General features: G+C 39.5%; 1 protein-coding gene and 1 long non-coding RNA gene across 3 annotated transcripts in view; one reads left to right on the top strand and one right to left on the bottom strand.

Moving 5' to 3' along the window:
* Window positions 1–2,351: 2,351 nt before the first annotated feature.
* LOC308641148 overlaps window positions 2,352–16,331 on the bottom strand; it is a 438,634-nt gene continuing 424,654 nt past the window's right edge. The window contains exon 3 of the long non-coding RNA XR_014020418.1: window positions 2,352–2,454. This is a non-coding gene — a long non-coding RNA (uncharacterized lncRNA). The remainder of the gene's footprint in view (window positions 2,455–16,331) is intronic.
* The window catches only part of DOCK8 (dedicator of cytokinesis 8), a 217,955-nt gene continuing 207,411 nt past the window's right edge, over window positions 5,788–16,331 (top strand). The window contains exon 1 of one of the 2 annotated variants that reach the window (XM_081279440.1): window positions 5,788–6,833. In XM_081279440.1, the coding sequence (XP_081135566.1) occupies window positions 6,781–6,833 (53 nt within the window). In that variant the 5' untranslated portion in view covers window positions 5,788–6,780. The remainder of the gene's footprint in view (window positions 6,834–16,331) is intronic. The other variant, XM_081279441.1, reaches the window with a different exon arrangement.

Genomic DNA, 16,331 nt, shown 5'->3' with positions numbered 1-16,331 from the left:
TCTTCCACCTGGGGCAGCTCTCTGGTGGGCACAGATGGCTGCCACAGCTCCAGGCTTACATCCTCTCCTATGTCGTTTTCAGTGGAATGAGAAAAACTGTTCCACATGTTTCCAACAAGAATTCTGGTTTTGAGGCTCCCTGCTTTTATTGATCTCCAGCCTAATTATTAAGGACCAGTTGATAATGCTCTGATGGGCCAGACTTGGGTTGGATATTCACCTCTGGGGCCCAGGGAGGAGGAAGCTCCATTCAAACCGTGGTCTAAAAATGGAGGAAGCATATTTCCCCAAAGGTAATGGAATTGCTATTCCTGGAAACAGGAGGAATGGATGCTAGATTGATACAGCTCCGTCTGTATATGTTACACCTACTTAACTCCCCAGAACTAATGGTGACATGCAAACTCATACAATAAAAAAAGGTCAAAATAAATATTGAAAAACATTAAGATGAAGGTAAAGAACATATGAATAATGAATACAGAAGCAAGATTGACATGGAAAAATAAGACATGTAAATAATTGTAAAATACAAAACAGAAACTCTATAGCAATGTGTCTATAGCAGGAAAATCTATACATTTAATATACATAGGGAGAAAAGACTGGAAGAAAATATAGCAGTGTGCTAAAAGCTTTGTAATGTGCATAGAAGTGAGAGGTGGTAGGCAGGAGTTTCTTTTTTAGCACAATGAGGCCAATATGAATAATTTGTATGGGAAAAAAGTCAAGATAAATTAATGGGAAGAACATAATCTTAGTCTTCATGTAGACCTGCTGGAAGGACCTCCAGAAGGAAATCCATTTTTTCCTCTCAGGACAATGTCAGTTGTAGCCTGGAATGCAAACCTACCATTGAATCTACCCAAGTGTGGGTCAGAACCCAACTTACCCCTACAGCCATAGCAGGAAATAGAGGTAGGGAAAAAAATCATTTAACAGATGCCTGGGAAACTGGACATAATTGTTTGGTTGGTTCTTGCCAACCAAAGGATGGATATTGACTCCTTCTTTGGGGAGAAGAAAGTAGACTGATGAGGTAGTGGGTAAATAGAGAGGCCTGAGAGAAGGCAGAGAGCCTCTGGGAGATGGAAAGAGCAGGACCATAGCCATGTGGTGCTCTAGAGGAGCAAAAATATCTCCTGCCCCATCCTCTCCTGGACCTCAGCAGCTTCTTCATCATGGACTGACAGTGGGCAAGAGGTCTCTCCCAAGAGACAAGTGCCTAGATAAGGAAACATCATTTGGTGGCTTCAGAAGCCTGTGGGATCAAGTCTGAATTCTTTGATGGGACCCTCACACTCAGGTCCTGTCCACATTCAAGCCTGTTTTTCACCACTTCCCTGAATGGACCGTGGTGTCTCCTGTCTCCCTCGTTTTGCACATAGTGTTCCTTCTGCTTGGAATAGTCTCAGTACACTTTTTCTCTGCCCAATGAACTTGTCCTTTAAGACCCAGTTCCAGTGTCACTGCATTAGCAAACTCATTGTTGCTCATTGTCAATCTCTCTGCTGTCACCCTTTCTACAGTAATAAGTCACTTCCTCTCGGAGCTTCCTCACTCTCCCACAGTGAGGAGGCAGATTCCTGCACTGACACACAGAGCCTGGGACTTCTCTTTCCTTCTTCATATGGGTTTCATACCTAGACCATGAATTCTGGGAAGTCTGAGAACAAATATTGTTCATTGTTTTGTCCCCAGCATCACGTAGCACAGTGCCTGACATAAGTAACACTTGAAGAATGTTTGGGGAACGAATACAAGGTACATGAATGATAATGAGTGAATTCGTTTATTCATTAGTGAATTAGTCCAATGTACTTGTAGTAATACAATGTTTATATCAATGCTATTGTGTAAAATACAGCATTATATATTAGAATATGTCTTTAAATCTTATATTTACAACACTATAATATATTAGCATATACATATGAATTATTAATAATATGTGCATATACTATGATATGCACTGTGATAATTTTTCTTTTTGTGGTGCTGAGGATTGAAACCAGGGCCTTGTGCATACTAGGCAAATGCTCTTCCACTGATCTGCACTCCCAGACCCACTATGATAATTTTTAAAGAAATATTTATTAATCTCTATTCTTTTTTTATTTACAGATTTCTCATGACAAGACAAGGAACGATGTGGAGAAAATTAGAAACTCCAAACTCTAATATCTAAACTCTGGCTGGTTTTAAATACCAGTACATAGATATTTCTGTATGTGGGGCTGGGGCTGGGGCTCAGTGGTAAAGCACCTACTTAGCAAGTGTGAGGCACTGGGTTGGATCCTCAGCATCACATAACATAAATAAATAATAAAATAAAGATATTGTGTCTGGGGCTGGGGATGTGGCTCAAGCGGTAGCGCGCTCGCCTGGCATGCGTGCGGCCCGGGTTCGATCCTCAGCACCACATACCAACAAAGATGTTGTGTCCGCCGAGAACTAAAAAAATGAATATTAAAAATTCTCTCTCTCTCTCTCTCTCTCTTTAAAAAAAAAAGATATTGTGTCCATCTACAACTAAAAAAATGACAAAAAATGTGTATCTGTCTTCACTTATAAGACAACAATGAAGATATGTTCTTGCCAATAATAATCCTATATGCTGGTTTGATTTATTAGCCCAAGAAATAAACATGAAGATAGTCGTTAAAAAGTACAACTAAAATACCAAGAGAATAAAACATAAAGACCTAACTTCTTTCTTAAAGACACGTGAAACTTGGATACCCCCATTCAATTTCATCTTAACAAGTAATTATTGCATGTCTGCATTCAATATTGAAACAGTTATTCATCAATTTATTCAATAAATATTTATTGAGCACCTGCTATATGCCTGGCTTTCTTCTAAGAACTAGAGAGAGAGCAACAAGCCAAAGGAAAAAACCTGCACTCATGGAACTTATATTCTACAAGCATGAAAAAAATTAAGAAACAGACAAATGTAATATACAGTGTGTCAGATCATGATAAGGGTTATGAAGAGAAACAACGTTAAAAGGGAAAATGTATTAAGCATCAGAAAAAGGGAATGAGGCATGTCAATATTAAATACATGGTTAGAGAATGTGACATTTAAATAAAATCTGAGGAGGTCCTGAGGGATCTTTGGAAGCAGGAAGGAGAAGTTAAAATAGCCATCCTTTTCTCTATGGTCCTACCCTCAGGGAGCTTGCATTCCACTGGGCACAGTTTATTGGTGATGATCTACACTAATTAAAGGGTGCTGTCAAACTTAATATATTAAAAAAACTCCACTCCTTTAGGTTGAGGTTGAACAAGACAATTTGACTCAAACTTTGAAGGATGAGAGAGAGGTGAGGACACCAGGGTAAAAGACTGGGAGGAATGCACATTTGCTAGGGAAGAGTGAGAACATCCCTGTTCCAACAGAAAGTTAAGGAACAGAGCCAGCTCCATGGGATGGGCCTATAGTCCAGTAAGTGAAGAGCACACTTAACTGAAGATGTTACAAGAAGCCACAAATAGGGAGAAACATGATTAAACAAGTGCTTTAGTAAACTTAATCCAGTGGTAGAGTCAGATTTATTTAAGATGAGGCAGCAACAGGGAAACCAGATAAAAATCTTATTTTTGTTATCCGGACGTGACTTTATGGACCAGAATAGAAGCAATGAGAACAGTGATATTTATAAAGGAGTGGCATCTTTAGAATAAATGACAAGGCCACATGCAGTGGCACAGGCTTGTAATTCTAGCCACTTGGAAGGCTGAGGCAGGAGGATCGTAAGCTGGAGGCCAGCCTTAGCAACTTAGTAAGATCCTGTCTCAAAATAAAAAATAAAAGGCTGGGAATGTAGCTCAGTGATAAAGCACCCCTGGGTTCAATCACTAGTACCAAAACAAAACAAAAAGAGTAAATGACAGGCCTTGGAAAGTAATTAAGTCTGAAGGGTAACAGGAAGAAGTTAAAGCTGACATATTCATGAAGTTCAGAAAGAGGCATGCGGATGGTGTCATTCCAAGACTGAGGACTCTGATCCAAAGAGGCCGTGACTCACTCCAGGTCACACGATTAGCCAAAAACTGAAGCCACAACCCATATTTCCTGCTTTTCCCCACTACATGACTCCAAAGTTTAAAATAGGAACTTTCCTATTTCCCAGGAAGTAGGAAAGCAGTGTCACCTACAGAAATGGATGACTATAGAGAGTAGCTAACTTCCAATTGGGTGGGGGAAATGGAGAGTTTTAGTTTTATATTTCTGGAGTCTGAAGATGTTTAGGTGGAAACATCTGAGGGATAGGCAAAATTGTAGCATGGGAAATGGCTCTTCCTATTCTGTTTGTGATCTTGGACTTAACGAGCTGTTTCTTATAAAACAGGTAAGGTATGATGTAAAGAAGGAGGTTGGTTTTGGGGGGTAGGTAACAAATCATGGAGAAAACTAGAGTAGAATTTAGAATAATTGATGTATGAATTTTATAAAGATGAAAAGCAAAATTGAATGACATAAAGATACAAACAAAGAGGAAGATCATGAGAGGCCACTGGGTCAAAGGGAGGAATTTCAGAGTTCACTTTGGGATGGGGAGATAGTCGTCCAACTATATGGCACTAAAGAAGAAAGGCCTTTGGGAGGCTGTTTTGTAAGTTTACCAGTGATTTGGGAATGTGTCCAAGAACAAATAAAGCTTGAAAATAGGCATTTGATTAAACTACTGGTAATGCATTTGTGGTGATTGGTCAAACAACTCTTAAGGAAATTTGGAGTCATTTCCAAGCATCAGGGAATTGACAGGAGGATAATGATGCTGGTCTAATCTCTATAGTCAGGTACCAAATACTATGTGAAATGGAGCCTATGTGAGGTAAGAGAGAAGATTTATGATTCCCTTTACCCATCCAAAATGTTGCCCTTATTGAGAATTCTGAAAAATTGGTATGTTCTCATTAGGTTTTATTTGTGTCTGTGTGGAAACCAGCATCTGTTTGCTCTACCAGAAAGTGTATGTCATAAACATTCAGAAACTTCAAGAAGCCCACCCGAAAGGCTGACTTAGTACACAGTGAACTAAGGACTCTAGTATAAAATGTTTTCAACAAAATATTTATTTGTTTCCAGATTGAAGAAGTATTTACAGAATTACTCTTTTAAATGTTTTTTATCCAAATGTTTGTTCATAAATCCTAGTATAGTAAATATACTTTCGAGAATTTTCAAAATCAGAAACAAATTACCGCCAAAAGCTTTCCTTTCTTTCTGTTTTTGTGTTCTATGTAATGCTACACTTATGAACTTTGTCTTATATATGCAAAGGCATTAATATGGGGAAAGGGGAATTACCTAATCTCTGAAGATTTACTGACACAGTGGAATCCAAAGAGAGAAGACCATTGAGAAGAAACTATATCCAAGCCACCATTGAGAAGAAACTATATCCAGATTACAAATTAGATTGTGTTGGACCAGTGCTGGCCAATAGGAAAATAATATTGGTCACAAATGTGACCCACATTATGTAATTATACGTTTTTTTTTAAAATGCAAGCCTCATTTTACAAAGGGAAAAAACAGGTGAAATTACTTTTTAATAACATATAATTTATTTACTTATGATTATGTGTTCCAAGGACCATTTTGACGTGATCAACTCATAAATAATTAACAAGATATTTTGCATTATTTTTCCTTACTATCTCCAAAATCTAATATGTATTTATTTTCTAGCCTACTTCAATTCAGACAAACTGTAATTTCAAGCAGTTAGTGGTTAATTATGGCTTGTGGCTACCGTATTTGGACTGTGCACTTTTGAACCAAAAATGTATTGCGTTCCTATTTTTCAAGGGCAAGTTGACAAATAGACATAGAGAGGGCACTAATATAGTACAACTTGGAGTAACTTGAAACAAACACGGGCTTTCCCACTTTGATCATTGGGACTTTTCTGGTGTCTTCCTTGAGTTCAGGACTGGGTTTCTTAGAAGATATGTCAGTCTGAAATCAAAATAAACGGGGGTGCACGGTAATCCTGAATCACAGGGATGCTGAGTGTAATGTTTCCACAGAGGAAAAATATTATCCCAGGGTGAAAAAAAAAAAAGAAAAAGAAAAAAGATGTTTTATGACTCCTAATATTTACGTCTTGTATGGATCCATTATATTCATTGAAGTGCCCCGGGATGAATGAAGAGCTATGGCTTGCAAAAGCTGTTTACTTTCCCAAGAGGTTACACTTTTTTTTTTTAAATTGTCTTCTCCCAGGGATGGTGTCCACCCTTCATAAGGTCTACCCTACAGAGTCCCAGGGTTGGTTCCCGACCTCGCCAACTTTCCGCGGCGGGAGGAAGGCATGGGCTTCCCCCGCTTGCCCACATTCCCTGGCAGCCTCGCCGCTCCGGGCAGATGGAGTTTCCGGCCTGCGCTCCGTGGTCGCCGGGTCATCCGCCCGTACTCCCCTCTGCCTGAGGTCAGGCCCCTGGGAAGAGCGCGCGTCGGTTTGAGTATCCGGGGGCCGTTCCTCGTGGCGTCCACACCCCGGTCTCCCGCCGCTCCTGCATGCCACGCCGGGCGAGTGGCTGCGCCTGGCGGCGGTGGCTGGGCCGGCCGCCTCAGCCCGGAGGTTGGGCCCTCCCCCCGGGTGATTTCAGCGACGAAGGTGGAAATGCGGAAGTTTCCCTCCCGGACTGACAGATGAGGCTCGCGCCTGACTCGGCATGCGCTGCAGCAGCTCTGCGGAGCGCCGGGTCTCTACTCTTCGTAGCCCACGACCCTAGAGGCCGCCGAGCCTCCGACTGGCCATGGCCACGCTGCCCAGCGCCGAGCGCCGCGCGTTTGCACTCAAGATCAACAGGTAAGACGCGCCCCTCAGCGCAGCGGATGGGGACCGTCCCGCCCCAGCTGGCAGAGCGCCGCTCACCTCCCAGTACTGGAAGCGAGCAAAATCCTTGCGAGTCCGCAGCGGGGCGCTCCTGACACTGGAGGCGGGCTGGCTTTTGCCCAGGAGTGGCTGGCCGTGCGACAGCCCGCGTGCTGGGCTCAGCCACGTCCTACCCTAGAATGGCAATCCTCCCGGTTGTCCTCAGCCACCTGTGTCCCTTCTCAGAGCAACTTCTTGCGCCGTCTCCCCAGCCCCGCCTAGGTTGCGCCACTTGGGGTTCGGACAGGTGGCCCTGCGGGCAGAATGCGATGGGAGCTGTCAGCCCTGTGGGCTGGCCACGGAGCTTCTAATCAATGGATCCTTCCTTTCAGGCAGTTCTGAGAAGGGAAGAGAAGCAAAGTGGCTAAAGTGAGAGTTTTGCGTTGGGACAGTTGCTTCAAGACTTTTGTTGTCCTGGATAGGGCTCTTTCCCTTTTTGTTTTCTTTTTCCATAAAGTTGGGCACCTGATGACATCGTTGTTTTTATTCCTTGGTCCAAAGGAGCCATGAAGTGGAAAAAGTAATTGTAAAACTTCTTCATTTAAATAAACAAAAAGGAGTGACCCACAGCTGAATTTTTAGATTTCTAGCACTCTAGCCAAGAACTATGGACGCGGGGAACCCTACTCATCCTCCAATCCATAATCAAAACTAAACAAACTAAGTGTAAGCACATTTATTGCCCAAAGTTCTCAGCAGAGGTGCTTTAACTGCACTTTTTCCTCCACTGAAAACTGCTGACGAAGATTTGAGGACATGTTTGCCTGAGAAATCTAGACTGTATAGTTAAAAGATAATAAGAAACTTGTCCTGAAGAGTCAACTGATTTTTCTGCGGCTCTCCCAGCTCTAGGATTTTTCACTCTTTTAGTTGAGCCTCTAGCGCCTGGTTCCATGGTAAAATTCATCTTTGTGCTGTTAGTGTATGAAGTTTGAGCCACCAGAAATTTGAAGTCCAGAATAAGGAGCTGGTAAGGACATCCTCTAAAAAAGCTTACTTTTTAATATAGCCTATATATTAATGATAAAGGCCAAAAGCTATTAGTCTGAAGGCATAATCTATAATAGGGATCTTCTTCTGACATATTTTTTCTGCATTAGGTTTCATGGTTGTTGTGTGCCAGGAAGGGCGATTCATTTGAGGGAATTGGGGAGGGAGTTCAAATTAAAGTCACTGATGGGTATACCACTTGCATGTAGCTGCTTCTCTGTAACTTGGCCCTATGAATTTTAGGGCAGGAAGTATGACTTGGGTAGAAATATGATCAAGACTATGAGGTTGGGTGGGGTTGATCTGGGGGGAGTTGCCAGGACCCAGACTAATCTTCTAGGCAGTCTTGCAAGAGGTTGTGGGGTGGATATAGCCCAAGGTCTAGGAATAAAGACCCTGCTGGAATCAGATCAGCTTGAAAAGGGGCTCTCTCTTGTAAACTGGGTGACATTGGGCATGTTACTTAACCTCTCAAACTTTGATAATCTTTCTATGTCAAATGGGGATAATCATAGTACCTGCCTCTTAGGACTGTTGGGAAGATTAAGTAAAATAATTGATACAAAGTGCTTACAGTGCCTGGCTTAGAATAAATATTAAATAAACATTTACTATCATTGACAATGTTACCATCAGCTTCAATGTTATCATCGTTTCTAGTAGCATCATTTTTATTGGTGCATTATAATTATACATAATGGTGGGATGCATTGTTACCCTTTGGTATATGCACACAATAGAACAATATAATTTTGTCACTTTTGTTTCCCAGAATTTCCCCTTTCCTTTCTCTTCTCCCTCCCCCTCGTCCCCTTCCTTCTATTTTCATGAGACCCCTCTATTTCGCCCATTTTTCTCTCTAGCTTCCACATATGAGAAAAAAATATACAACCCTTGACTTTCTGAGTTTGGCTTATCTCACTTAACATAATTCTTTCAAGTTCTATTTCCTGCAAATGATATATAATTTCATTCTTCTTTATGGCTGAATAAAACTACACTGTGTATACATGTCACATTTTCTTTATCTCTCTATCTCTTGATGGAAAACTAAGTCTGGTTCCATAATTTGGCTACTGTTAATTGTGCTGCTTGTAGACATGGGTAGGCTTGTATTATAATAGCATGCTGACTTTACCTCCTGAGGATAAATACTGAGGGGTGGTATAGCTGGGCTATGTGGTAGTTTCACTCCTAGTCTCAAGGAAACTTCTTGCTGATTTCCATATTGGTTGTACTAATTTATACTCCTACCAACAATGTGTAAGTATTGTTTTTCCCCCCACATTCTCTCCAGCATTTATTATTATTTGTATTCTTGAGGGTTGCCATTCTAACTGGAGTGAGAAGAAATCTCAGTGTGGTTTAAATTTTCATTTTCCTGATTCTAAAATCATCATTTTTGAGAGCCTAAAATAAAAGGTAGGAAGGAGAGCTGAAGTTGGAGCTCTCTCCAGGTGGACACCAGTGTGGGCTGGGCGTGCAGATACCTGTGGCCAATTGGAGCTTTCCTGGGGCTACTGTTCTCTCTCATATCTTTTCATCCCTATGTCGACACCCCAAACATACTCAGTGGGACAGATGTGTGATGGAATATGACTGAGAAGAGCCCTCTCAAGTTGAAGCTAATATAAAGTGTTTACTAATCCTCAGGCAAGAATATGGATTGCATATTTATATTCTTAGATTTCTACTATCCCTTTTGAAGCATTTTTTTGGGGGGAGTGGAAGAATTATGGTAATGAGCTTGTTAGAATATTCAAAGGAGTGGATTAATAAGCATATACCCAGTATTAATGTAGTATGAAAATTTACCACATGATGATCACTTACTGTGTGCCAGACACTGTTATACACTTAAAGGATTATATCATTAAGGCCCCAGAAAACCCTATAAAATTTAAGTGAAGTCTGGAAGAGGAGAACAAAATGAAGCTTGGCCATACAACCAGCTATGGCAGAACTGGGGTTGCAAGTGGTTCCAGAGACTCTTAAAAGGGCCCATGCTCTTTTGATCCACGTATCTTAAGAATTTCCTTTAAAAGCAAACAGAGGATTAATTTTTTTAATCATTATTTCAGTAGCAGCATTGGCAAATTGTTTTGTTTCTGATCAATACTCTATAAACAAACTAACAATGTGATGTTTTGCTCTGTTGAAGGTGGAAAAGAAAATATTTTCCCTTGCATGCCAACTACTAGTTTTTAAAATAGACCCAAATAACAAAAACAAGACAGTATTGAAATATGGCCATTAGACATTCAGCATGTGTTCATATTTTTCACCTTCCTACTTAGAATAATATAAACTATCCCTTACAAATATTTATAGGGTAAAAAAGTGTGCTACCTATTAATGAGTTATTGAAATCTGATTTTTATTTGCAAAGAGCTTAGCTCTGTCCACACCAACCTCAAAAGGGAGGGAGCACACTATACCACAGCCTGTGAAGAACATCCCCAACTGTTTTTAAATTCTGTGGCTTCCTGCAGGCAGTTTTGCCCAGTTCAGGCTTAGGGCCAAAACCAAGGAGGAACCTGAGAATGCCTGTGGCAGCCGTCTCCCATGTTTGCCCTGGCTCTCTCATACTCTTATAAAGTCTAAATTCCACATGGTGAGATGTCGGACATCATCATATGGGATTGCTCTGGGCACCAAGTGTAATTGCTTAACTTGTTAGAGTTAAATATTTCTCTGGAACTCACAACTAATAAAGTTATAAGAGAAAGATCCACTGCTGAATTTTTCTGAGTTCAAACAGTGTCCTCATTTCCATTTAATTGTCACTGACTTCTTATGTTCAAAGGAAGAACTACATCTGAATTAAACAGTTTATTATGTTTGCATTTGCATATTAGGCCCTGATGCATTGAATGTAATCATACAACTCTTGAAGGAACATCTAGTCTTGTTTATTACCATTGTTCTTATTTAAATTTAATGCTTTTATAGATTATAAAAATTGTTACTGGTACTATGAAAATTCATTAAAATCTTGATCTCTTTTAAAGAGAATTGATGTCGAACTTGATCTGATATTTTAATAAAATAAGACCTTCGGATAAAAAGAGCATATGGATAGAGTACAGGGAAAGCATCAATGATCCTTTAGGCACTCAGGATTGAAAGAAATAAAATACAATGGCTTATACTTCTATAATGCCTACTGTGTGGCAGATATGGATCTGTCTTTCTGCATCATAAATCACTGACTTCTAAAGTAGAAATAATTATTATACTTATTTTACAGATGGAGAAACTGAGCATAGAAAAGTTGTGCAAATTGTCCGAAGTCATAGTTAATTAAGGGCATATCGGGATTCCAATGCAGGCAGCTTGGCTCCAAAATCCTCTCCCTTAACAATACCCTGTTCTATCTTAAAATAAATAACACTTATTGTCTATCCAGTATTATGCCAAGAACTTTATATATCTTCATTTCATCATTTAAAAAAGAGGAACAAAGTCATTGGAATAAGTCATTATCAGAGTGATTTTATAGAAGATAATGCAAGGTGCTAAGAAAATAAAGTACATAAAGCGTGCATTCAAGAACAACCCCAAATTCTGGTGTGCTATTGCAGAGGAGTGTGATTATACATAACAATAATGAACTGCATATTTCAAAAGGGTAGAAAGAAGAATTTTGAAAGTTTTCACCATAAATAAATGAAAAATATTTGAGGAAATATATATGTTTAACCTGATTTAAACTTTACATAATATTCATGCATCAAAACATCACATGGACCTGGTGCCTGTAATCCCAGTGGCTTGGGAGGCTGAGGCAGGAAGATCCCAAGTTCAAAGCCAGCCTCAGCAACTTAGTGAGGCCCTAAGCAATTCAATGAGACCCTGACTTTACATAAAATACAAAAAATGGCTGGGGATGTGGCTCAGTGGTTAAGTGCCCCTAAGTTCAATCCCCAATACAAAAAAACCACCTGTCATCCCCCAAATAATATACAATTTTATATCTTTATATGTCAGTTAAAAATAAAGTTAATTTAAATAAAAAAAAACTCCATAATTTTGGGCACAAGAACCAAAACAATACAAGGTATAGAGAGCTCTCTGGGAAATGTTTGCTAATTTTGTCTGCAAAGATAATACAAGCATTACAATACTTGTATTCCCATGTGTAAATATGTGTCTGAAATACAAACAGTGCTGTTTCTTAGCACCAGCACTGGCTGGTGGAGGCAGGTGGTGGGGCTTTCAGAGACTGCTTCATTTGTCTGCTACATTCTAGACCAAAGACTGACAGAGGCTCTCAGGCCATCAAACTCAGAATTTTTGGTCTTTAATGTTTAAGAGCACTTCTTTCCAGATTCTTAGTAAAGTGCTTTTTGAACATCAAGCATCTAGGGTCATTCTGAACATGGCTTACCAGCCCTATACAAAAGAATCTTCTGCCAGGGGGAACTTTTCTCCAGGAAGAGTTCTTTGAGCTCCAGCAACTCATGTGCATCTGTGAGGCTGATGTTTACTTCTTCGTGGACCTGTGGAAAGATGATGTGTGGCTCTCTAGGGAGAGAGAGAGAGCTCAAGGGACCAGGTCTCCAGTCTTAGCTCCGCACAGAGAACTAGAAGGGGAATGGGATGATGTCAAAAACACCTAAACTCTCCATCTTCTTTACCAAGGCAGAGATGTGACAATACTGGACTTCTTGCTGGAAAATACTAGGCATCAGGAGCACTTGGGACTTTTCATGGCAATCAATTAGTCACTTATTAATGTTTTACATGATTTAATAAAGGGTTAAAGCAATGGGAATATGCTCTCTTTATTCCCAGAAGCCTGCAATCTAGTTTATTACCAGTCAGTAGCCAGAAAAGCTCTCTGGGCTCTAGGTAAACAAATGGTGTTTATGACCATAGTTAAGTGTGGTTTCAGTGATTCTGGAGTTTGCACAACAGCAGTATGGTTTGTTACACTGACACACAGGGGCACATGGAACAAAACCAGGTTGACATCTCTGAAAGTGCTTATGAACACGTTTGTATAATGGGGTCCTGGTGAAATCAAACAAATTGCTAAAGTAAGCCTGGAATATAAAACAGTCTATGGTCTGATCAAATGATCAAATGATCATTCACTGTTCATTCACTCATTCCAGCTATTTAGGATTATTATGGTCCAAGTGACTGCTAGGCCCCGGAGGTACAAACACAAACAAACAAAGAAACAGCAGTCACAAAGCCAGATTTTCTCCAGCCTTCTATTTTTTTAATCCATGTTTATCATCACAAATAAAAAAGTACAGTAAGCAAAAAAAAAAAAAAAAAAAAAAAGGAAAAACATTGCTTACCTTTCTACCACCCATGATTTAGCATCTGCTAATATTTGGATTTATATCCTTTCATTTTTACAAAAATGAGATCATGTTGTACATACTAACTCATAATCTGTTTTTTAACTTAAAAACCATTAACAGCTCTCTATGCCAATCATGTAGTTCTACATTATAATTAGATAGCTAAACAGTCGCTTACTGTATTAATTCTCTATTACCAGGCATTAAAATGGGCTCCAGTTTTTCACAATAATGCACAGAGCTTGAAGGGGCAGTTGTAGCCATACATCTTTCTGTGCTAGTGCAAATACTTCCTGACACATTTCTAATAGTGGAATGCTTTGGTTGAAGGAGAGAAATATTCTTCAATCTTTTGATTGCCAAATTAGCTTCCAGAAAAGTTATGCCTATTTACACTCCCACCAGTGGCTATTTTCCCCACATTTATACCCCTGAGGAATTTAATCATTCTTTCAAATCATTATTCGTCAATCATGACGACCCCTTCCCTTAAATGTTTCTAACTTCTTCCTGTTTAGCTTCTCTCCTAAGTTGCTGAGTGACCTCTGAAGTCATTCTGTAATGGTGAAAACAGTCATGCATTTCTCCTTTTTTCTTTGCCTTACACGCAACTAAAGATGGTAATTGATTACTTCCAGTTTTTTCTCTGTCTGCCTTGTTCCTTAAATAGGTGTGTTAATGATAAAGGTCCTAGATTATGCCAGCAATTTTGTTCTTTCTTGATTCTGTTGTAAACTCTAGTTACCAGGTTTTGAACTGTGCTTTTTATTTTATATAACAATGTAGTTCAGTCTACTTCTCCTTTGGTTCTTTAAAATAAAATGACAACTTGAGAGGCTGAGATGGAGAATCACAAGTTCAAAGCCAGTCTCAGCAACTTAGCAAGGCTCCAAGCAATTTGGCAAGACTCTGTCTCAAAATAAAAAAATAAAAAGGACTGGGGATGTGGCTCAGTGGTTAAGTGCCCCTGGGTTCAATCCCTGGTGCCAAATAAATAAATAAATAAAATGACATAAGGAAAATCAGAATCCCTTTTTATCACAAAATGAGATACCTCCTTGTATGTGTTTTCACTTGGACAAGAGTATAGATCGTATAGGTTGTTGTTTTTTTCTTTTCATACTATTTTGTGTTCTTTTCCTCTGGGATTGGCATGGGGGCTAACACAACGTATTAGTATCACTCTGCTCAGAGACCACAAAAGCTTCTTGACTCCCCCTACCACTCTTACCATTCAAAGGAGAAAATCCATTGTCCTTTTATGATAGAGGCCACAAATTAAACAGCAAAACTGGAACTAGATTAAGAAATGCAGAATTGTGAAGTAATCAGCACCACCCTCTTTCTCCCACCTCTTGATAAATTAGCATCTTTGTAAATCCTAGACTGGTTAGTTCAATATTTCATCCGTCCATCCATCCATCCACCCATCCATCCATCATTCACTCATTCCAGCTCTGAGAGTTATTATATTCTAAATGCGATGTCAGGCCTGGAAATATAAAGACAAGCAAGTCATGAGCCTTGACTGCAAGGAGTGAGGAGACTAACCCAAAATCATGAACAGGAAGAGGAGGGAGCCTTCCCTTGCCTCTTACCCCTGTATGCTGGGTGATGTGCCTTCAAAGGGGTCATCTTTGGGGTCATGCCACTAGGGAAAAGGCAGCAACATTATCCAAAACATTTTTGGAAATCCTTTTATAATTACTCTCAGAGACTAGAGTACATTTATTTTTAAAAATAAGCTTGATTTCTAATAGTGGAATGTTTTAGTTGAAGGAGAGAAACATTTTTTTAATCTTTTGATTGTCAGATTAGCTCCCAGAAAAATTATGCCTATTTACACTCCCACCAGTGGCTCTAAGAATGCTCCCCCTCACAGTGTTCTTTTACTTTGTGGGAGAATCTACTTTACATTGTTGTGGTTTTTTTAAAATTTTTTTTGGTTGTAGAGGGACACAATACCTTTCTTTATGTATTTCTATGTGGTGCCGAGGATTGTACCCAGTGTCTCACATGTGCTAGGCAAGCACTTTACCACTAAGCTACAACCTCAATCCCTGCTTTACTTTATTTCATTATTACTTTAAAGGTTTCAAAAGTATAGGAAATACACATGAATACTTATGATTATATAGTTTGTATCTGAGGACCCAATGATCAGAATTAACAAGTATTAGTATCTTATCACTTTTGCTTTAGATTTCTTTAAGTCCTCTTTGTTCCTTTCACTATTCTTGTCCCTTTTCCATGACCTCCCAGGTGAGCACTGTCATGAAGTTTCCCTGTGTTCCTTGTATGTGTGTGCATGCATATTCACAAGCATTACATTGTGTAATTTTGGGGAAAAGCCAGAGAGTTATTAACATTCAAGCAATCTGATTAAATTAGCTAATATCAGTTTGAGTTAAAGATAAGAAATAACTGTAAAGTCATGGAGCTACTTTTTAGGTTCTTCTTCAGACAACTTGGAAAGCAACTGCCAAGTTCCAAAAGTGATTTTAGAAAGGCAGTTTTAAATGGGCATAGTGATGCACGCCTGTAATCCCAGTGGCTTGGTAGGCTGAGGCAGGAGGATTGCAGGTTCAAAGCCAGCCTCAGGAACTTAGTGAGGGTATGAGGAACCTAATGAGACCCTGTCTCAAAATGAAAAAAATTTAAAAAGGGCTGAGGATGTGGTTCAGAGGTTAAGCACCCTTGAGTTCAATCCCTGGTACCAAACCAAAAAAAAAAAAAAAAAGGAATAAAATAAAAGAAAAATAGCTTTATCACAATAAATGTCATGACACTATTCACATAGGATTATAAAGAAAAAAACAACGGTTGTTTAGATTAATACATCTGACAGTGTTTTCTAATCACTCCCTTACATTGTGGCCATGTTACTCACTGCTTAAAAAAAAATTCAGATTATCATTCCCATGATTATTTGTATTTGACCTGAGATAAGCAGCTGAGAGGATGTTTATTTTTAAACAGATGGTTTTAAAAGCACAAAATAAAGATTTTGTCTCACTGCGTGGAAACTTAAGGGAAATTTGTAGATTAGCAGGAGGGTGTAGTATCTGCTCTGAAGTCTTATTGTGGACATTTTGGCATTGGTATAACTGAAGGTACAACTTGC

Source organism: Spermophilus citellus (assembly GCF_964194105.1).
Source record: "Spermophilus citellus genome assembly, chromosome: 2".
Taxonomy (NCBI): domain Eukaryota; kingdom Metazoa; phylum Chordata; class Mammalia; order Rodentia; family Sciuridae; genus Spermophilus; species Spermophilus citellus.
The sequence above is the reverse complement of the archived record's forward strand: the minus strand, read 5'-3'. Positions and strand labels throughout refer to the sequence as shown.